The sequence below is a fragment of the Adelges cooleyi genome, unplaced genomic scaffold (genome assembly GCF_023614345.1).
Source record: "Adelges cooleyi isolate 19-005CV unplaced genomic scaffold, UGA_ACOO_1.1 ACOO_flye_CR_arks_rails_tigmint_CR_PRNA_651, whole genome shotgun sequence".
NCBI lineage: Eukaryota > Metazoa > Arthropoda > Insecta > Hemiptera > Adelgidae > Adelges > Adelges cooleyi.
Window position 1 is genome coordinate 11,016,056 of NW_026096352.1, and position 23,740 is coordinate 11,039,795.

Sequence of the window (23,740 nt, forward strand, 5' to 3'; positions counted from 1 at the left end):
TAGAAAAAATTGTAATTATTAAAAACAATATCAAGGTATTATACAAAGCTTACAAAAATTAACCTAAAAAAATTGTGATATGGTCGAAAATTACTAAAAAGTAAAGACCAATTTTTTTTTTTTAATATTGCCCATACAAAACTTCTTAAAAGCCGCCCACTCTCAACCACCTTAAGCAACGACAAATAAATCATCGATAGCATTTTATGATTCGTATCGCATTATCTGTTTAAATTCTAAAATTAAAAAAAAGTTTTAAACAAACAGATGTATCAATTAACGGAGTGTGTTGTTTTTTTTTTTTTTTTAGGCGTAAAAACGAAAGCTTAGTTCATTCTAATTAATTTTAAATTGGCAATGCGGTTAATTTGAGTATTATGATTGGTCTGTGGCCGTGGACGATTCCGTGGTGTCGCTTATGGTTTGCCAATCGACGGTGGTTGACTGTTCATTTTTGGTTGACATTATCGTTTTATAAACGCTGTAAGGCTCAGTTTGACCGGTAGTCGAGAGGCGATCGGTTTTTGTTGCAGCCAAGAAAGGTGTACTCGTTTTGCCTGCAATCAAATCCGCTATATTGCACTCAAGCTTATTGTAAAAGATTTAAAAATATTCTTTGCAAAGACGCTCATATCCTATTTATTTAGAAGTCAGGGAATAGGCCATTTTTTCCAAAAATCTTAATTTAAACTGTCCCCACTTTCTTAAAACAGCTCTTCCAAAAATTGTCTGACCAGAATTACTTATATCATCTGGAAGTTAAAGACTTTATCTGAGATATTTCTAATAACCTAATGATGTTAAATCCAAAATGAGTGCTTGAAAAATTATTTTTTCTTACTTTTTTTACCTTTATGTAAATCAAAAACTAATCGCGTCGAGACGACACAAATAAAGTTCTTAACATTCATACTCATACATACATACATTAATACAAATAGTTTTTTTTTTAAACTTATTTTTCACTCATTGTAGAAACCGCGTTACGTGGGTAGTTCGACTGTGTATTCCAAAAATATTTACCTAAATTTTTATATGGTTTACCGGTGTACTGGCTACCGTGGTATTTATCGCCGAGTAAAGCCATCGCCATCCCATCAGTGTTGGGTGTTAACGTCATATTTCCAGCATGAGGCTTCCATACAAACATGTAGTAAGAGGACAACATGACCGATGTCGAAGACACAGCCGTCAAGTATACAATCACCGTCAGGATTCGTATGATTTTGATCTAAAACACAAAAATCTTTCTATTAAGTTATCCTAGTCGATCATTTTAAAAACGAACCGATAAATAATAATCCCTATTTTAATAATATGCCTAACTAGGATTTTTATGACATTCAAGAAAACAATGTGTAAATTAATTCCTTTTAATACCCACAATCCATTATGGCCAACTTAATTTTTAAACCAATATTTAATATTAGTTAATGTAGTTTATGGAACGAAGTATACTGTCAAATTATGAAATAGGCTGTTATTTTAAAACACAATTGGTGGACATATATATAGACTTGTTATATAATATATTATTATGATACAAGATATAGACTTGTTTTAGCTTCGATCATTCTGTATGGAGCTTAATATTTCAGATTAAAAATTACTGTCAATTCAAATTTTGAACATTATATTTAAATTAAAGAGTGTATGTTACAAAAAAATACTTGCTATTTTATATGTTAGTCCAGTTAAATTATAACTTTCCAATGGAAACGGAAAGCGCCAAAGTATTAGTTTTAGTATTTATACATATAAATACTAAAACGCGAAGTCGTTTTCTGAAGTGTCTACTGAACTGATTTCAAATTTTATTTTTATTATAAGAATTAACATATTTTTTATGAGGGTAACTGATAGTTTTATAGCTAGAAAAACTTAATATTATTTTACCTTAAATTTAGTTACCTAGCATATTTAAAATAGCTACTAGATCAATTTTTGTCAGTATAAAACGTTCCCATTTTTCATTATAAAGACGACACCAATATGACCTAATTTGTATTTAAAACATAGAGGCGTCTAGTTGGTTAAATATGACAGACTACTAATTAAGTTCAAACAACGATATAATAACAATTCACACAATATAATAAATGGAATTTTATTTAAGTTACCAGTAGTAAAAATCAGAATATTATAATAATATATAAATTAGTGAAAAAAAATTGTGTTTATAAAAACTCTCTGAATTACCTTAAGTACCCTAAGTGCGTTAGAAAATTGTAGTTTTTAATTTTCGTTTTAAATTTGTTTACTATTTTGCTAATTGTGAAGTGTGGGATTGGCATAAGATAATTTTAAATAAGCTCTTGCTTATATTTTTCTAAGTTAATGTTAAAATGTTTAGTCAAATCATTTAAAAATATTATTTATTTTAAATATGTATATTGAATTTTATCGTTTTAGTTTAACGAGACGTGCCATCAGGTGTAATTAAAATTTAAATGTTAAAAGTTTTTTTCCAAAAGCTTTTTTTCAAGGTCGGAGAGAATGATATCTCAAAAACGAATCGATAAATAGCATTCAAATAGTGTAGACTTCTTAACATAGTCTTTTTTTGTTGTTTAAAACTGTTATTGCTTAATTTGAATCGCTATACGTTTATGTACAACTTGAAATGAACTATACAATTATTTGTATAGTTCTTAGTAATTTGTTGTTCTCAATAGAGAAGTTGTTATTTTTTTTTCTAACTAGGCATGACACCTTAGTACATTTTCATTTATTCTTTCTTAATGATTGGGTATTGCAATTTATTAGGTCATGGACCCCATCTATTATACAATGCGTACACAATAAGCTGTGTAAATAAATAACTGTACTTACCTTTCTTTCTTTTTTCAACTCCGACTCTTGTTGCCTGGACCCCTCTTCTGGCGATTGGTTATCCGATTCGCTTGTCATGTCTTTTCTTTTTATTATTCAACTCGAACACGGACAACACAGTAAACCAATAGCGAAAAACGGCAATCGCATAAAACACTTTGATCGTGTCAAAAAAAATGTTTGTCGGTAAGAACGACCTTTAGCAACGGTTGATCGTGGTATGCATTTTACCGACGAACCACTTATATTGTAGTCCCACTGAATAGGATTACGTGAAAAAAACGTCCACGCATGACCCTTCGGCCTTATGTAATAATTGTGAAGCCATTACGGTTAAGCTAGTTAGAAAAAATACTATACAGCGATCGAACATCGTTACATAGACCGCATCATTGCGTGAAATGATTTGGCTTTTATAGTAATAAAACAAGTTTATTTTTAGTCCCCTCCCTTCCTAAAAAAAGGGAGCTTTTAGTCGATCACTATAATATGATGTCATAACTTTAAAAATGATTATTTTGTGTCTACGACAAACTATAGGCATTTGTACATTATTGTACCTACACGGGAGAACTTCTCATAAAGCAAAAAAATATTGTCAACCGCAACTGTAAATAAAGTTTTCACAGAATATTAAATGATTCAAAAATATTATTTACAAAATTTTATTTTATTGGAAATATTACCAGTAATATTGAACTAATAGTATTATTTCAATATTAGTATAGGTACTATTTGTAAATAATGTTATTTTTTGTATTAATTTCAAAATGGTCTTAGAATTATTATAAGCAGATACTATACTTATTATACTAACAAATAACAAAATATTTAATACCAAGTATTCATTTTGCAATAAAATTAATATTCTTAACATTAAAATTTATTTTTAAAACTTGTTATAATTTATTTTGGTTCAGTGCACGCTAATTATTTTTAACTTATCGATGCAAATTACAAAACGTAATCAAAGTAATTATTATGAAATCTACCACCATTGTCACTAAATATAATTTTAAAAAATATTTTTGAAAGCAATATAATATTATAATGCCTAAATTATACCAATTTAAAAACTATTATTACTTCATACAAACAACAATCGTAGCTGATAATTTCCCGATTTTCCGGGATCTCAAGGAATGGTTAACGTTATCTAGTTGGAAATTATCGAACTACAAAATTTGTCAGTTTCCAGCGTATTTTGTTAGATGGCGCCAAGAAACATTTGTAAAGTTTTAACTTTAGACAGACAATTATGGAAAAAAACAAAGGTATTGTCGGTAGTTACTTGTTTCAATTTATGGTCGATTCAAAAATAAAATTCATACCACTTATACAAACCAGTAAGCATATTCTAAAGGAAAACCAAAAAAAAATGGTTGTTTGCAAATTTGTTTTCAATTTTTACATTAGTAAATAAATACACACACTCGCCAGACATTGGCATTATTTAAATAAGAACTTGATAATCATAAATTCACAATTTTATTTCATTTCAATAAAGATTCAACTAATAATTTCATATACTTTTTTTTTTAAATAAACAAATATTTGAGTTTGTAATGAAAAATGTATTTAAATAAAAATTATAAGCAATTATAAATTAAGTAGACAATATTATTTACTAACTAGTACCTTTTAATTTTATTTTTATCGAAAAAAAGTACTTATTTAAGTATGCATTAATCAGCTACCATACTTAATAGATAATAATATGTAAGTAAGTTGTACAAAAAACTTATTTAAATAACAAGTCATCTCTCTAATTGCCAATTTAAGGTCAGATGGTTTTAACATGTCAGGTAAATTGGTATAGTAACAAATCATATTTAAAATTAAATATAAGCAAATACAACCTGTATGTACATACATATACATACAACAGTTAAGTTTTAACAAATAACGATATAAAATTATTAATTTATTAGTTTACTATGAAGTTAACGGTTAATAAAAAAAAGTGTGTGAGAGCAGAAAGAGAGAGAAAGAAAAAGTAATTGAATATTAAAATTGTATTTTATCACGTCGAAATACCAGTTTGCTGGTATTATAATATGACACAGGTTGACGAATGGGAAATGACTAGTATTAAAAATGAACAGGTTTCATACTTTCATGTACTCTCGCAGTTTAGGAAAAATATCAATAATAGTCTCCCTAAGTATGGCTTTATTATTTATAGAAAGGGTCAAAATGCCAATAAAAAACACATAAGTCATATTTAATACAAAATGAATAACACAATTATTTATAATATTTTAATTAATTAAGTATAGTCGACTACTAAAATTGTAACGCTATAAGCATTGTTACTAACTACTCGTGTATTTTAAAATAGTATTGACTAGATATAATTATATATATATATTCGATTGTAGTTGCACACTAGAGCTCAAATATTATAATTGGGCAGAAATTATGTTATCCTCATAGACCTACTGAGGCTACGCCCCCTACCTTCAAATACTATTCCTAGTTTATTTAGTAATTATAACAACTATTATTTTATGCACAGTAATAACATACACATCACTTTTTTAATTTTTTAATTAATTAAAAAGTCAGATTTTAGTGTAATTAAATTTGACACATAAACAAATAATTTAATCTAACATATTTCAATAACATTATTGTTTATTATTTATTATAACGCCTTGCTTTATTAATACATTAATGAAAGTAAACGCATGTAATAACAAATAATAACAATAAAACTCAAGGTCCTAATACCTAATATATTTATATATTATGTAGGTAATATTACTTTATTTTCGTTTAAAACATTAGATAAAAGTCCCTACGGGAAATGAAAAAACCGCTCTTTTTCAAATTATGTTTAGTATTTTAGAGCTAGGGTTGCTAAATTGGATTTACTTGTCGCCTAGTTTCGTCTATGTTTCGATTTTAAGTAGGTACTATACATTTTGATAGCTACAAAGATCATTCGACTTAAGTCATGCCCTCGGTTGCTATACACTCTAGATGGAATGTTAATTGATCTTATAAGTCCCCACTTGCTAGTTGCTACTTATATTAGTATGTATTGCGTACACAGTAGATGCTAATGTTAATTGATAACAATTACTAACGACACCACAGAATAACTAGAAGGGAAGCTTTACAAAAATTACATACGTTCTTATAAGCCGACAAAAAAGGCCAGCTGCCATATTGTTTTTGCGGCTGGGAGCCAAGCTATAATAGATAAACTATAGATAGTTCGAGAAAAAACACAATTAAAAAGAACTATATTATATAATATTAAAAAGTTCTTTATAATCGTGAGAAAAAATCATGATAATAATTGTACCTAATCCGCAAAAACAAAATGTTAGACACTGGTACCGGCATAGGCTTCCCTTCTGGTTATTCTATGTCAACAAACGATAGTCATATAGTGATAACTGATAAGGAACAGCATAATATAGGGATTGTCTTGTATTCGGATTTCGGTGTTGATATTATAATATCATTGTTATTCTGACACTGCTTTGTTAAAACGTTACAGATTATTATTATTATTATTATATAATATACTATGTATTTAATGTTATTAGTACACAACACTTGTGTGATTCGTTTATTGTTTGGTTATTCATTTTCGAACTGATTTATACCGTACTATACGACTATTTTTCACGTCGTTGATTGACAATTTATAATAAAACGTTATAATTTACTTCAATTGCAATACGCTTACAGGTATGTTATTGTAGGGAGATCTGTGTTTGCATTAGGTATAAATTATTAATATTACACTTGTTTTTTAGGCTTTAAAATGTCTGATACGGATTCTATAAAAACAGACAGATCGCAAACGGATTTGCAGCAAAAATATGATAAATTAGCTATGGAGTTTGCTAAAGTAATGTTTACTGATGTTTTAATATTTTTATTTTTATTTTTTTTGCTAGCGATCGAAAAATGAACGGTGAATTTTACGTGCTATACATGTTACTGTAAATTATCACTTGTTTTTCAATTGCTTACCTATGTCTTGAATAGGTATTTAAGTTTGAATAAATTATGTAATTACTGCCGCTAATACTGTTATCATTTAAACTTTATTTCGCTAGTATTACATTGTCGTGAATATAATATAATTTTATTGGCAATTGAAAGCGAGGGTTAATCAAGGTGAGTGGGATTAACCTGTTTCAGTTAGTGCTGCGAAAAACACGTAAATAATGGCCCAGCACACCCGTTACAATGATAAGCTTTTTATACTAATATCTTTTTATTTATTTATTCTAATATTGTCATTCAACAATTACGCCTATTCAATATTATATAACCGTACTAATGGTATTAATTCGTCAAATTTTTATACAATATTATTATGTATAATTATTATTAATACCTTGATATAATGCCCTCGACCAACACTAAATGCTTCAACCCAGTACCAACTATTCCAAACTTAACCGTTACAGTGTAAATAAAAAAGCAACAATAATAATATTTAAAAGAAATTATACCAGAATAAATTTAATAAGAATAGAGTAAAATTATAATTTAAAATTGGTGTTTTTGTATAAATTCATTTTCAGGTTAGAATGCAATTAAACGTATTAAAAAAAGCGTATACTTCAAAAGTTTCAAAAAGTGATAAAAGAAGCATAGATTCTCTTGATCAAGTATTTACTGATAACTATATAACCTAGATTTCAACAATTGACAAAAATATTAACGATAAACATATTTTTATATTTTCAGTTAGAAGGTTGTAAGTATGATACAATGTCAACAAATAGTTTGGAATTGCAAGATGACTACAATAAGTTAAATCAAAATCATTCTAAAGTAAGAAAGTGCAAATTTGTATTATTACATCTCATTTCTACATAGATTTTACATAAATAATATAAATTGTTATTAAATAAAACAGTTGAGGCTAATTAAACATTTTTAATTTTAATCTATTAATTCTGGATTATACAATTAAACATTTAAAAATGATGTCTATGAAAAATCATTACATTTTTATAAAGCCATTAAAAAAAGTTAACAACAAAAAAATTATTTTTGGTTTTATAATAAAGTTGATTGTATATTGTAGTTATTTTAAATGAAGTATACATTTTTTTTAGGTTGATTTTAGTAGTCAAAATGATACCTTTATTATTAAATCACTTCAATTTTAATTTAAACGTATATTTAACTAGCTAAATTGTTCTTACTTTTTTAGCTCAAAGGAGTAGAGGAAGTCAAGTCAAAAGACTTCTTACTTCTTAAACAAGATGTTAGTTCAATGAACCATTGTATTCAAAGAGTACTAGAAATAACTAAACCGGATAAAATTGATTATAATGTAAGATTTGAAATTTTAAGTTATAATAATATCAACGGTTGTACATTATTCATTGTTTTTAGCCAATTTTGTTTATGTATTTAGGTTATTATGTCGGAGATTGAATATTGCAAAAATGTACAAACTAAATATCCTAGCAAGTATTGTGATATTCTTAATAATGAATTATCATCGCTGAAGAATTCAGTAAACACGTGCTTACAAAATATATTGTACTATAAACTGGAGTCTAGAACAAAAGTGAATGCTGATGACGTCCGTCTTAATTATCCCCACCATTGCAAGTTTCTAAAGATTTACGCAAAATATTATTTTATTTTTAGTATTCTTTTTTTTTTTTATTATTATTAAATTACATGTCAAAATTCACTTTTAGATTGCTTGGAAAATGACTATAAACTTGATGAAAACAGATGGAAAAAAGTATTTGTTACCTTGGTAATACATTTTTTTTGTTCTTTCGTGGAAGATTTTCATCGGCTTTTAGAATACTTGCTGAAAGACCTTAATACCAAAGTAAGTGTTTTGCTGTAAAAACATATCATTTCTTTTTTGTGTCTGACCAACTGAAAATTTAGTTGACCATTGAAATATTTGTACACTTTATTATTCATTTATACTTTTTTAAAAGGATGATAGTCAGCGTTAGTATCATACTTTTACTAAAATTGTATTTCTTAAATTATTATTTTTCTGAAATATATTAAAAACCAGACATTTTATAGACTGTAGAATATAATTTTTCTTTAAACTAAAATTCAAAATCTAATAATTTTACAAAATATGGTAACTTCATCTACAAAGTAATTTTTATCATTCATTTGCTATATAAAGTAAGTTATTTAATAAAGTAATATAACAGTTAAAGTAAGGTATTTAATCTTAAATTTTTGAGCACAGTTAAATGTTTTCCAAAAAATATATTCTAAATATTGGTTATTTTTTACTACTTAATAAATAACTAGAATAAACCACAATAACCAAGTATATAATTGTTGATTATAAATACTTAAAGCACTATTAACAATGGATATTACAGTCTGGTGAACGAAAAGTGGCTGCTCACAAATGTTTTCAACAATTGAGTCGCCTGTCCATTAGTAAATATCTGGCGTTACACTAGCCATACACTGACAATACAAAATATTTGCTATACACTCTACGAAAATCCGCCGCTAGACGCATCCATATCAGTGGCCATTTTTCATTCACCCTACTATAGTGTGGGCCTATTTTATTTATGTTAATTTACAATGTTTACATTTTATTTTAAGGCTTTAACTAGTATTCAAAAAAATGTTGAATCATTATTAAATCAATCCAATACAGATTCGTTAATTTTGGAAAAAATTAAAATTTATTGTAATGATTTGAAAAAAATAACGTAAGTACATTAAAATTAGATTTCATCTAAAAATATTTTGTTTATATTTTAATACTATTATGTGTAAATTAACTGAAAATTATTTTTAGGTTTACGGGAGAGAATACTCTTATGGAAAATATTATATCTTTTATGTCAAATAAATATATGGATTTTGTAGAATGTGTTAAAAATTTAATAAAATCAGGTACACTTCATTATTATTATTATTATTATTATTATATTATGCATTTATAAACAGTGAAATGTTATTTTATTGTATGTTAGATAACACAAATGATGTCCTTGATTGCGGTTCATTACGCCAGAGTATCATATCGTTAATGGTATTAAAGTTTCCTATTAAAGGTAATTTTATGTACAATGAAGAAATATTTAATAAATACATTTTTTAACAATATTTAATAATATCTCTTACAGCAATATGAATTTGATTGTGGTTTTTAATAGTTTGTTAAAAGGCACAATTTTGTTATTTATTATGCTTAAAATAATACATTTCAATATATTTTTGAAAATAATTTGAAATAACCATGCGTAATATTAATGATTATTGCAAAATCCTTCTTTTTTTTATATAATACTTAATTGTAAAATGTATAAATGTGATGGCAGTTATGAAAAAAGTATGGAAAATGTATCTTTATTATACATCTGTAAACATTTGTTAAATATGTAAAATGTATACTAAGTTTTAAATTTAAATAAAAAATCTTTTATATAACATACATTATAAAACATTAAACATTTTCTGATAGTTGAAATATTATTTAGACATTTTGGGAAAACAATATTTCAATTTTTTTAAGTAATACTATGGTATTGAGTAGTATTATTTTTATTCTTATTGCACTACTCGTATCATTTATGTCGACTTACAGAACTATTAGTATTGTATTTAAATTACTCAAATTACATAAAACTGTATACTAGCAGCATCATGCAATATAAACTTTTCTGCATTATTATTTTTGCCTAATTCTCTTTGTTACATTCATCAAAATCATTACATGGTCTTTATCATCCAATATCATTTAAATAACTTATTTAAACTACGCTTCTGATATATTTTCTTAAGGTAATTATTTGTTTTATTCTTGATAGAACAATTAAATTTTTATAGCTTATTTGTCCTATTTATTATTATGATACATCATTTTTACGATTAAATAAGAAGTAAAAATGATTAAATGTACAGCTAAACATAATGAATAAACATTCTGCCCCTTTCCCACAAATTTTGTTGTAAAAATTAAGAGCTACAATGTAATACAATAAATAAGTATCAATTGATTTTGGTCAAAATCATTTTTTAAACAATAGTATAAGTGTAAATTTAGATTAGATTGTACTTTGTTAAACATCATTACCAATATAGTTTCTTTGTTTTAGAATTAACATCAAATGAAGAGCTCTGGAACGCAAAAGATATCACTCATAAATTAAATGTTATTTATAACACTGCCCATACGGTATGCACAAGTATTAGTTAAAATAATATTTTTGAGAGACAAGCACATACTTTGAATTAGGGTTCTTTTAGACATTTGGCCATTTTGGTGTTTGAAAATAATTGAATTAATATTAATACAGTATAAAATAAAATAAATTTAATTAAAATTATCTGCTTACATTGAATTATATCGTATTTTTCAGACTTTTCAACATTTTATGTAGGCGTTTATCTACATTTTTAAGCTTTTTAGATGAAAATAAACCTTGGAATAATTAGTTATTTTATAATAATCTTGACAAGCATGAATACTACTATTTCTAAAACTAATCTACGACTACTAGCTTCAGCATTAATGTTCGATATTGCCCATTTATAACTCAATCAAAATATCTTCTCTGCGATACAATTAAATTATTATTACTGACGTACTTAAAACTGTATTTTTAATCTGCTAAATATCTAATCACAAACATCACTGTGATTTAAGTATAAATATAATTTTAGAAACCTCAATTTTATTTTCAACAGATACAAATGTTAACTTACATTCTACTTAATTTATGTTATGACCAAATATTTGTAGTGTTTTTGAAATTTTATGTCTTGTGATAAACAATTTGAAGAAATATCAAATACCTTCTAACTGAAATAAAGCATTCATAATGTTTCTTGTTAATCATAGAATAAATTTGCGACTAGTTAAATTCAAATCCTGCTTAAAATAAAATTAAAATAGTTTCTTCTAGTGAATCTAGTGCATTCTCTTTAGTGTTAATTCTTAACAAAATATTATTTGGTTATAGCTTCTACGAGCGATCAATATCCTGGAATTTGAATACTTTTATACAAATAGTCAAATGGATATGCACTGGCATTTGAAAAATTTGTTGTTACACGCCAATATATCAAAAGAAGTAAGTGGAAATTAAGATAAATAAATAAAAAATCTATTTAATACAAATGTAAATAATATTATTCAAGGCTAAAAAAGACTTGACATCCCCTTTAATTGCCAATGAATGTTTTGAAAAAGCATTAAAAATTTACAATGATAAATTGAATGAAGAAATGGACAAGTCGAAACAGTTAGAAAATGAAAAAATCCATTGGGAGACTGAGTATAAATTGTTGCAACAAAAATATGAAAAAGTATGTTATAATAAATTTGTATTAGTATACATATAAATTGATAATTAAACTTATTAAATATTTCAAATATTTAGGTAACAATTAGTGCTCATGATGTTGGTTCTAATGGATTATTTACTATTGAAAATCAGGTGAAACTTTCATTTCTTTATTTTTAATTACTATTTAACGTTGTCACAGTTTTTTTTTATTCACTATTTTATTTTACCACAGCTTCATATCTAAACTACAAGTCTAGTTTCTACTTCATTTCATAGCAAAACAATTTTTTATAAAAAATGTTCAATAAAAAGAGATATAAGTGATAACATTTATATATGAGTATCTTTTTTAGTAATTCAATTCTCAAAATTAAATATTAGTATATTTTATCTAATTTTTCGGTATTATCAAAGTTTGTTAATACATAAATTTTAGCTCCTAAAATAGCTGGTAGAAATCAAGTGATTAAAAGTAAAAAAAAATCTTGAAAGGTGTACAAGTGCCTGCCTGACTTGTAGGTCTTCATAATAACATATATGTTATGGTGACTGCTAGCATAAACCCCATAATTTTGTATATATAAATTTAATCCTTTTTTTTAGTATCTTATTATTGCTAGTGTAATTTAACATTTACTAGACCACCGTGGTAAATCTTTTCCTTAGCAAGATATTTTTTTACAACTCACTATATACCTAACTTAACCTGTAGAGACATGGATAAGCTACTCCTATATTAAAACTATTTGGGGCAGTGGTTCTGAAATAAAGGGGTAGCATTTGAGGTCCTCTTTAGTACGGAATGAATACAGCCTATAATTCTTATCATTTTGGTGGATACGTTGCACTCGTGTGTATGTAAAAAATAAAAAGGTGCTTTTCTATCGTAAAATACACTTTTTATCTTGAAAAAAACTGTACATACATATATATTTTTTAACTAATACGTTATCTAAGCAAAAATAGTTAAAATATCTATGTGTTCGTTAACCTAAGTCTGCCAATTTCATCAACCTTATAGTTTAGTATTTGAAAATGTTATAATTTGTATAATATTCTTTCATAAATACTAAATATTAATGTTCTATTTAGTTAGGAAAACTCGAATCGTCTGTACAGTTAAGCGACGAAATCATTGCAAGAGAAAATGAAACAAAGATGTACTTTGAAAATAAAATTAACGAACTTGTTCATGTTAATAAACAGTTATCAGGCCAAAGTAACACTCAAAAAATGGAGGTTAGTAGTTAGAATGATTTATCGTTTTAAAGATTATTATTATTATGTATTGTTTATATTTTGTTAAGATTTCGGCATTGCGCACAAAGCTTGACCACAGTGTCCTAGTGCGTAGCAAGTTGGAAGTGAAGTTACAAGATGCATTGGAACAGATACAAGAACTAAAAGAAGAATTTCATTTGACTACTACAAATTACGAAGCTCAACTAAGGGCTTTGACTGAACATTTAGCCAGCTTAAATGAGACCGTGATATTGGAGCGCAAACATATTGATGATCTCAATTGCCAATTAAAAACAAAAGGAGTAAGTAGACAGTTAATGATTATGTGATGTATAAGGTATCACTTGTTAGAGAGAATTGACGGACTGTTTACTGGTCGACAAATTGTCTAGTGAGAGGGATTCGCACCAATTACAATTTTGTACTTAGTTAAAAAGATTTTAACAATAAAATTGCAGCTATTTATCCAAGTAATTTAACTGACGTGTTTTTGTTGTCTAGGACAAGAAAAAACCATCAAAATGAAGTATTTTACTGTCAATCTCAGTATTATATTACTATTGTATATTTAATTATTAATCACCGTTGTATTGTAGATCGTTTTACATTTCCCTTTATACATTGCTAATTATTGTATAGTATATCGACAATCACAACAAAAAAGGTTGTATCTCAATATTTTCTAAAACATTGAAAAGTCAGAAAAATTACAAGATAGAAAAATCTAAAAAATTGAAGAAAGTAAGATACAACCTTTTATGTTGGGGGTATCAGTATCATGTAGGTACATCGTAAAAACTATTATTTATTTAGAGTCATACCACCTATCAGCGTTAAGCCATTGTGATACATATTTATTTTTTATTTTACAATATCATTCCACTTATACCATATTAATTATATTAGTTATTTTTAATGTTATATACTTGTTAAACTATTTACTCATTATTGTTACATACTCATGCTAGATATCTAGTTATCTAATAGTAATAATTGAACAATATATCATGTTTATAAGGACAACATTTAAAACATGTTTTGTTGCGTGTAATTGTACTAACATATTAAAATATAATAATGGGATTTAACTACTACTAAATAAGGAATAAAAAATATTCCATCATGCAAGTTTTGTAACTAAATACAAATATTCATATCTATAAAAAAAAACCATATTATACTGTGCATAATAAGTTATTACTTATTGTTATTATAATAGTCGATGAACTAGATAATTATATAAGTGTATTCTAATAAACAATATTTTATGATTATCAGTTGACTTTGCACGTGCAAATTTATTCAATAATAGCTAATTACATTAAGTTTATTTTTTTTACTTTAAGTAAGTACATAAAACAGTTGTAAACACATAAATATAACACGAAACGTATATAAATAATTTTACATACATAATTACCAAACTACATCGGTTAAAATACAATTCAGCGTTTTGTCTGGCACGTTGACGCTGCAATGCAATCACCGCAATAGTCTACAAATTGTTCAGCTTTTATAGTTAACAAAATTCAAACGGTGTAGGTAACGGCTACACCGATAAACTAGAAAGTATACATACGGGGGGAGGGAGTATTAACGTGGTGTTACAAAATGCTTCACTTAATTTTTCAAAAGTAAATGACAATTAAAAAAAAAAAAAAACGTTATCAAATAATGCGGTGAGCACGGCTTATGATGCGCTCGTAGCCCACCGCAATTGATTTTTTTACAATAAATTATCTTTTATTTTTTTTTTTTTTAATTAAAAACCGAATAACGATTGTGTCAGCTAAAGACGATCCTACGAACACGCCATATTGTCATTATTTGGCCATAACCGCGACATCACCATTTGCATGCTCGTCTGTAATGTGTTCTCAATATATTCGGACCTTATTTTGAATCCGGGGAACAATAGAATTACTAAAACTAAACTCACAAAAAAAGAAATACAATTAAATTACAAATAGATATCAATGTTCGTATCTTCTCCAAGTTGAGGCATACTAGTATAGTTATAGCAAGGTTTATAGATATCTATAAACCTTGCAGTTATGAACATATTATTATGCAACAATTCTTTACAAATTATTGGAAAACTATAAATTTAGATTATTTTGTGTCAGATAGGTATCTATAAACCAAAAAAGAGAAACTGGTTGGAAAACATATAGATCCCCTTGTACATTAAAAAGAGATAGCAAATATAACAATTAATTTTAGATTAATTTAAATAAAATTGTTTACATACCTGTTATGTATGATACGAATAAATTATTAAATGTCATCCCGACGTACAAAAGACTGAAGAACGACACGGCCAGGACAGAGTGAAACTAAAATCATACAAATAAAAAAATATACTTATAATAAAATATCATTATTATTAATATGATAAAAAAAAAATTCCTACATTTTTAGTAATTATTAGGTTCAACGCTTGGTACTAACTACTAAGTATAGGTGTAAATTTTGCTTTCTTAAAAATATCAAATCAAACAGATCAATGGCTATAACCTAATATCTAATACCTCTATAAAAAAAAACGTTTTTAGTTTCAAGTAAAATTTAAACTATTGTTTGATAATAACTGTTTGTATTTATCTATTAAAAATACTAAAATAAACAATGGTTTAAACCTTTTTATTCATTCGTATAGTTACAATAAAGTGTCAAACTGTAACTCTAGTCTCGGTTAAATAAGAAAGAGTTAACTTCTTAAAATATCTCTGCATTTTTGTGGATATATTTTGAAATGTATTATTAACTATACAATTTTTTTAATGAAAAATATATGTAAATTATTTTATTTTTAGAATGCTAGATATTGATAATTATATTAAAAAAATAGCTCACTTAATTCTTAAATCTAAAATCGAACACACTCAACACTAGATATAAGAATACCTACTTGTAAATATGTATGCTCAAAAATGTTATAGTACTTTTGGCTCCGGTTTTCCACTTAATACAAAATACTTAGAAGAAAATAAATAACACACGTAGGTAGATATACTATTTTCTTGTATTTACAAATGAGACTTAGTGAACCTATAGGCTGTTTCTTAGTAATTCTGAATTATCCATAGAAGAGAATAAATTAACAGAAGATGACTAGAAATAGACCATCAAAGATGAAGAATCTAGTACAAAATATGGCAAAAAAAACTAACAAGAAATAGGAATAACTGTAAACATTTTAATGAGTCCTTACAATATATGTATAACGATGGTGTTTAAAAACGAGTGTCAAAAAAAATGGAGACGCCCGAAAAAATTAAACACCTAACTAATTAAGCAAATAATTACTACCCACTATGGAGTATTGCAGTTTACCTGTACTTATTTAGACTGAGTTTTATTAGTATATAGATAAATGATAATCGTATGCTCACCAGCCTCGTGTTGGTCTGTCTGAGTTTGAAAAATCGCTCCACGTATAGTCTGAACGTGACGTAGTAGTCGGTGACGGATTCACACACGACCGTGTACGCTTGTTCCTTATTTTGGTCCCAAATGTTTGGCGGCAAGAGCTTCTGGAAAGGACCGCACATGAAGCAGTCCAACAAAGTCACCAACAACCCGGTTGCCCAGATCATGTTTAACATCGAACAGTTCACTAGCCATACGTACCTGTCGGAAATGACCGGAAATAATTATAAACTGATTAATGGTAAATTATACCAGGTAACTTTGTTTGTTTTTAAAAAGCGCTAACAAAACTATTAAAATAAAATCATACTTTGAAAATGATGCTTAATTTTATTACTGTTATTTCTATATATATATACACCTAGTTACTAATAATAATCTCATAGTTTTAAGAAAGTGATGCGAATGGGTAGTAAGCGAGCAATTTGTTTTCCATTTTGTTGGCTCTTTTGAAAACATTTCCATGTGCCAAAAAAATTACCTATCCGCTCCTGTTAATTAATTTATATTCCCATTACTACAGGTATAATTTATACACCGTATTATAGTAATAGTTGTTGTTTGAACGCTTTGTTCTAAGCTGACCTAGATATTGTACAAATTATTACGTCAGAGCAACTATTTTAAACTTAAATTATTAATTTAATTAGATCGAGAAAATTACTACCTGTAAAAAATACGAACACCATGTTTCGTCTAACGATCGATACTTTATAAAATGCAAATATATTAAACAATTAGGTAAAAAAAAAAATAGGGTATAATATATTACTGTATCCTTCCATTTGAATTGTGACACCCCTCTGTATGGACAATAAATTATATTTTTGTGATGGCATAATATAATAAATATATTTTTGGAAAATTGACAAGTTTTTTTTATACTGACTACCAAACAGCAAACGATGTCACACGAAGTAACATATCTTGGATGTTCTGCATATTCAAATAAATAATATATATATATATATATATATATATTATATGTCTATGTTAGGTACGCTGTACCGCACTGAAATTAGTATGAACAATTAAAAAGGTACCTCTAATAGATATTTATTTAAATAAGACTTATTATTGACCCGAGTTGACAGATATTTTATTGAAATAACTCTAATATGTCGGACCGAAGAATAAGTGGACGGAAGTCGCCTCCGACAATCATCTCCTTGAAAATTCCTACCGGAAAAACATGGTATTAAAAATAAGATATAGTTAGGAACTCTTGAAGATTACTTAACAGGGAAATTACGAAAGTTTACAAACACATTAAAATACAAGTTAAAATATACATTTTTAAGTAACAATCATCATTAATCCTTGTGTTATTGTCTATTATAAGTGAAGATTGTATTTTCAGTATGAATAATCAATTTAAAATTGTGTATTTAGGTTTGCATTAGGTACTACATTTGTATTAAATTTAATGCGATCTACATGCATAAATAATTATAAGAAAAAGTGTCTTATTGACACTCAATTCTCTACAAAAACCCGTGCAGGAATATCCATTGGAATTAATACAACAGTTATCCGTATAATCTAGGGAATCAAGGTACTGCGGGGGGGGGGGTATTGATAATTGTATACAAATAAGTAATAACGACAGAAACGAAGCCTTGTCTATTAAAGTGTATCGTACCAGTCTTCGAAACTTAAAAGTCTGCTCAAAACTCATAAACGAAAATCGATTGTAGATTTCGACTTTTTATGATTTGTATATTTTTTTAACTACACAAACGCGTACTGGTGAAAGGAAAAATAATCTGGTCGGTACTTATTTTTTAATAATAAAAAATATTTATAGCTACAGGACACTGCTGTCGAGTAGACGGGGCAGCCTGATAACAAAGAATTTACGGGCCTCCATAATCTTTATAGTGTATTATATTATTACTCATTTTTTTTTATATCTGTAGGAAAAGAAAATCATTTCTAAACGACGGGTTATCATGTCAGAGCGGTCGCCGGTCATGTTGACGGTGGTTTGATGTGATGTCCACCTATGGCGTGCAGCAGTTGCATTATACATAATATTAAAGTAAAAAACCTACATGCATGTAGCTCTACGCCAACGTCGTTTTTCAGTCACGCCAATAAAAACATATTTAATTATAATTTTGGTAATAATATACATTATACGCCTTATCGGAACGTGTGTTATGCTTACAAGTACAACATTGAAACGCACGCCACTGTTATTGCGGGAAACCAAATTTTTTCCCAAGCCATTAACGCGTTCAATATTACTATGACTTCCCGCCACTCGTGCAGACGGTTTTTTAGTTCCTTCGAAATCCTTTCCTGGAACAATAACAAAAAAAAAATGATAATTTAGGCCATTAATTACGCGGTTAGTCAACCGAAAATACAAAAGCAAGCTAAAACAACTAAAGTTCATACTTAATGCATACAGCTGTGGAACCGGTTATACGGCTTATTTGCCTGCTAGATTTTTGTTTTTGTAGATTATCATAATTAGTATAAACAGTTTTTTTTTAACATTCTATTAGTCTATTAATTAAAATACATCTCTGAAAGCTTGCATGACAAATAACAACTTCCGGTCTAAGATATGTAAACATAATGCATAAAATATTCATTTAAAATAAATAAGATTTTTAAGAAATCAGAGTTATAACACTATCGCTGATTAATATAATACTATAAGTATAAAATATTAAAACAACACAAATCTTATGACAACATATTTGTATACGACATACGTTTGGCTCTAGTTTTAGATTCTCATAAAAAGGCTGACAGACGTATCATTCGTGTTAAGTCGATATCATTCGGTTCTAACCTGAGTGCAAAATAAGTAAAGTCAATTTTTACTGGCTAAATTTAACGAAAACCCCTTATGATAGTATTTTATACAAATTTAAATTGTGCTAGGCGATTATTACAAAATAAATGTTTGGAAACTAAAATGTTTCGAAAATAACAAACTATTAAAAACCTGATCAGACCGTTAGATCAAAGTTTGTTTTGTCTCTTATAAAAAGTTGTACAAAGTTAACTTTTTTATAGGCAATAGTTAAGAGAAAAAGGGTTTTAATCAATTTCGACCATGTCAATTAATTTACCGGTTAATTTGTATACGCTTCATGGTATTATTTTTAATTTAAATCATTTTTTCTATGAGTAAAAGCCAATTTAGTTAATATAATAATACATTTTTTGTCCATCGCACAGGCTGAACCAGCAATCCGATAACTAATCTGAAAACGGATTCGAATTCGTCATGAAGTTTACTTGAGATCGATCAGCATACTTTTCTAATATCTTATTCCCACTACGCATAAAACACGTTTGAACATTTTATAAAATTTCACAATTTCAAATAAAATTTGTAAACGGTTAAAAATTTTAAAAAAATACTCTGACCGATCTCAAGTGAACTTTATGAGGAATTCATATCTGTTATTAGATTTTTAATCGGATCACTGGTTCGGCCTGTGCGATGGACAAAAAATGATTTTTTTTGGCTGAAAAAACGGTCGATATCGAATCCTCTTTAAGTAGTAATGTATTGTTTGAACTAGTTTTGCGAGCATATCGTCAGCCTATTTAGCAAAAGACGTACCTAAATCAATTTTCGGTACCTATATTAAAACTATTTGAAAGAAAAAAAATTGTTCGTCGGCTGGTATAATAATGATTTTATTTCAGTGTTTTTTTCCATGAAACGTGTGATGAACCGTAAGCAATTGTTATTGAAATAAATATAATAAATTTAACTTTTTTTCCTGTTAGTGTGAGATTTGGTATTTTGGTGTTACGCCCATTGCTGAATCAGCCTATGCAATAGGCCCATTGCCTATTTCATAGGCTGACGATATATCTCAATGAAATACCTATGTAAAATTATATATTTTTCCAATTATTATAGTTTTATGATGTGTACACTACTTGTTAAGCCACACGAGTCCATTTTTTTAAAAATTCATTTTTTTTTCAAAATTGACAAGCTAAGCAGTAATGTGGTAAGAATTACAGTAAGAACAACACTAAACCTTTATGTTATTAATTTACGTCTAACGTCATGATAATAGAAAAATTGTTAATCTTTATCACTGTTATATATTTCAATTTCTTGTTTAGTATTATTTAAATAATCAACTAAAAATCTTTGTTATGGACTAGTTTTAAAAATTACTGTTGAAAATAGGGCAAATTATACCTACCCTTTTAAAAGGCCTAAAATTATCTAATTCACTTCAGAACTAATACAGATAATCATAATAGTATATCAACCAGTAATTATTTACCAGAACAAAATTCAAGTACTCGTGTATACCTAAGAGTTAAATAAATAAACTGGTATTTAAACCTTTTAAAATTTGACACTGTTCTAAAAGAAAAATACTGTTTTATACTAAATAAAAACCTGTATACTCCTAAAAATTGAAGATGTAAACTTTGAGGAACAAATTATTAATTTTAAAAAATGTACAGATTTTATACTTAAACTATAACTATCAGTATTTAAACAATATATTATGAAAATATTCAACTATTATGTATAAAATTCCTAATTTAAATTAAATCATATGTCATTTTTAAAAAAATGCATTTAAATGTAAGTAGATATAACTAAAGTAAATCAATCAACTTTTGATGTTCAAAATATTTAAATAAATTTAAAAAATTTGACTAACGTAATAGAAATTAAAAAAAAGTTGAATATGCACATATTTCTTTACATTTATTTTTTATTAAATCATGTTATTATCGAAGTATAATTTTTCGCCATTTTTTTAACAAGAGCAAAGTTTTTTATTAAATTTTTATTTGCCAACAAATTATTATTATTAATATCAAATATTAACTCAATTTGAATCTCAAACAAACGTAGGTAGGCGTTTTTAATTTCTATTAGACAAAACATAATTTTTAAAAAAATATTTTTAAATAATTGATTGTTTAAATAGTTTAGAAATAAAATAAAATAATTTAATACAACCAAACACAATATTATTTATTCCTAAAAAATTAATTTTAAAATAAAATATAGATGGGACTGATAGTCAGGTTATTTTCAGTACATAGTCTAGTTTAAATTCATAACTAGAATTTTAATACGAAAAAATAATGTTTTGAAATGGTATTTAAAAATCAAATTTTCTAGTAATGTCTGCCTTACATAATGTACGATTATGTTAAATTGAGAAATGTATATCTAAAAAAAAGTTTTCAATTGCAAAAAAAATATGTTAAGTTATGTAGGTAGACATTTTGTATAATATTGAACGCAAAAACAATACAATTATGAATAATTATTAACCAAAATGTAAAAACTGTAAAAATGTACAACGCCAGAAGCTAGTCGGTTAAAATCTACAACCCACATGACATTATATATATTATTTTAAGCATTTTAATATTATTAAGCATTGGAACCGCCAGTAGGTATCTATTATTGCTATGCAAATATTTATTATTAAACAAAAAAAAAATTTGCATAAAACTGTGTTTGGACCGATGCTTTTTTTTATAGGTAAACAATTAATATTAATTAAAATAACAGCAGAAAGCTCCAAGCGTGCCGCAATTCGATTTTTGTTGTATTATAAGCAATGTAAACATAACTCTAAAGTGTGGTCGACCATAGCTTTTAGAGGGTTAGGGTACGTCAGTACATAGTTGTAAACTGTACCTACAACAGTTATATTAAAATACAATTTGTTTATGACTGAATTTGAAGAAATAAACAAATAAAATAGTAAGTGATGATTTTAATTGATAATTTATACTCAATAGCTTAGCGTCATCGCCGCGTCTGCCTGGTCGAGTTGGTAACATATTTTTTTTTTTTTTTTTAAATGCGATCAAAAGGATCTAGCGAACGTGGTTAGTACAAACTAGTGTTCGAATGCTGTAAGGCTGTGAACATTTTTTTTTTTTGTATGATAATATCGTCCGTCTAAAGGCGAAGCGAAATAATGTGGTTGGTTTGAATCATAGAGCTGTTTTTTCTCTTGCGAGCGTTTTCTTTTGAACTGAGTGTTATGACCCCCTTTGGTTGAAGGTTACCGGTATTGTATTGGCCAGCAAGCATGTTAGTGACGGCAGAACATAAAAATGATTATTATAACTATTAGGTAAATCAAAATGCGATATCGTACCTTTTCCAACAAATCGATGCACTCGGCGTCGGCCATATTGTCGTTATTCCGTCTGGTTTTTGATGTTGTGGTAAGGAGACTCTCTTGTCGGTCTTCAAAATATAGGTATGCAAAAGACCATAAAAAAAAAAAAACAAAATACCAATATGTTTGGCCGCCGCAGATTAAAATAAGAAGCCAGACACAATCAACGTTCTCGAAAACGGTGTATGGGGTAAGTATAGAAACAAACGAAAAAAAAAAAATTGGTGTTTTAAACGGTACTTAATCGCTTGTGCGTGATTCCTTCTTTTGAAAAACGCGTCGAACACACGGTATGTAGGATACTACTGCCGGGGCGAAACGGATCAAAAGTATACTAGAAAAAACCTAACTGAACGCCGAGCTATTTATAATAAATTTCCTGTAAAACACGTTCGGTTTTATCTGTATTCCAAGTCCTAATCGTGTCTAACGGGCACGCCGATAACACAATAAAAGCCTACCCAAACGTGGCCACGGTTTTATTTTATTGCCCCAATGAAGTCGGTATAGTGCGGACGACTCGTCCCGTTATCGGAATTATCGTTCAACAAATAGGTGTATTAGGTGTATCACAATATTATGTACAGTTGATTGACCATAATAAACCATAATATTATATTATTATTATATACGATTGTAATCACGTAATATTGAACAAAATCATTTTCAACAATCTCGAAGGGCATCCACGTCGGTCAGCTGTTGTTGGTCATAGTAATGAGGCGTCTAGTTTGAAAACCATGTAAAAGAACATTTTTTCTAAACGCGTTCTTATAATACTGTATTTCCTAAAAT

General features: G+C 27.4%; 3 protein-coding genes across 3 annotated transcripts; 1 reads left to right on the forward strand and 2 right to left on the reverse strand.

The window, feature by feature from the left end:
• Window positions 1–289: 289 nt before the first annotated feature.
• On the reverse strand, window positions 290–3,093 carry LOC126844482 (uncharacterized). The gene is made up of 3 exons (XM_050582718.1): window positions 2,833–3,093; window positions 1,024–1,231; window positions 290–557 (listed from the first exon to the last, which is right to left on the reverse strand). Exons 1-3 carry the CDS (start codon window positions 2,908–2,910, stop codon window positions 376–378), a joined length of 468 nt encoding a protein of 155 aa, XP_050438675.1. The 5' UTR covers window positions 2,911–3,093; the 3' UTR covers window positions 290–375.
• Window positions 3,094–6,269: 3,176 nt separating this feature from the next.
• Window positions 6,270–14,537, forward strand: LOC126844478 (uncharacterized). Its single transcript, XM_050582712.1, has 17 exons — window positions 6,270–6,537; window positions 6,606–6,700; window positions 7,386–7,472; window positions 7,552–7,638; window positions 8,024–8,146; window positions 8,231–8,426; window positions 8,523–8,662; window positions 9,421–9,530; window positions 9,620–9,717; window positions 9,798–9,878; window positions 10,923–11,002; window positions 11,790–11,900; window positions 11,968–12,135; window positions 12,210–12,266; window positions 13,209–13,355; window positions 13,424–13,660; window positions 13,860–14,537. The coding sequence occupies exons 2-17, from the start codon at window positions 6,614–6,616 to the stop codon at window positions 13,881–13,883; spliced, it is 1,833 nt and encodes a 610-aa protein (XP_050438669.1). The 5' UTR covers window positions 6,270–6,537; window positions 6,606–6,613; the 3' UTR covers window positions 13,884–14,537.
• Window positions 14,538–14,637: 100 nt separating this feature from the next.
• On the reverse strand, window positions 14,638–23,287 carry LOC126844481 (ADP-ribosylation factor-like protein 6-interacting protein 1). Its single transcript, XM_050582717.1, has 5 exons — window positions 22,922–23,287; window positions 18,961–19,094; window positions 16,754–16,991; window positions 15,610–15,694; window positions 14,638–15,287 (listed from the first exon to the last, which is right to left on the reverse strand). The coding sequence occupies exons 1-5, from the start codon at window positions 22,955–22,957 to the stop codon at window positions 15,160–15,162; spliced, it is 621 nt and encodes a 206-aa protein (XP_050438674.1). The 5' UTR covers window positions 22,958–23,287; the 3' UTR covers window positions 14,638–15,159.
• Between the last annotated feature and the right edge of the window lie 453 nt (window positions 23,288–23,740).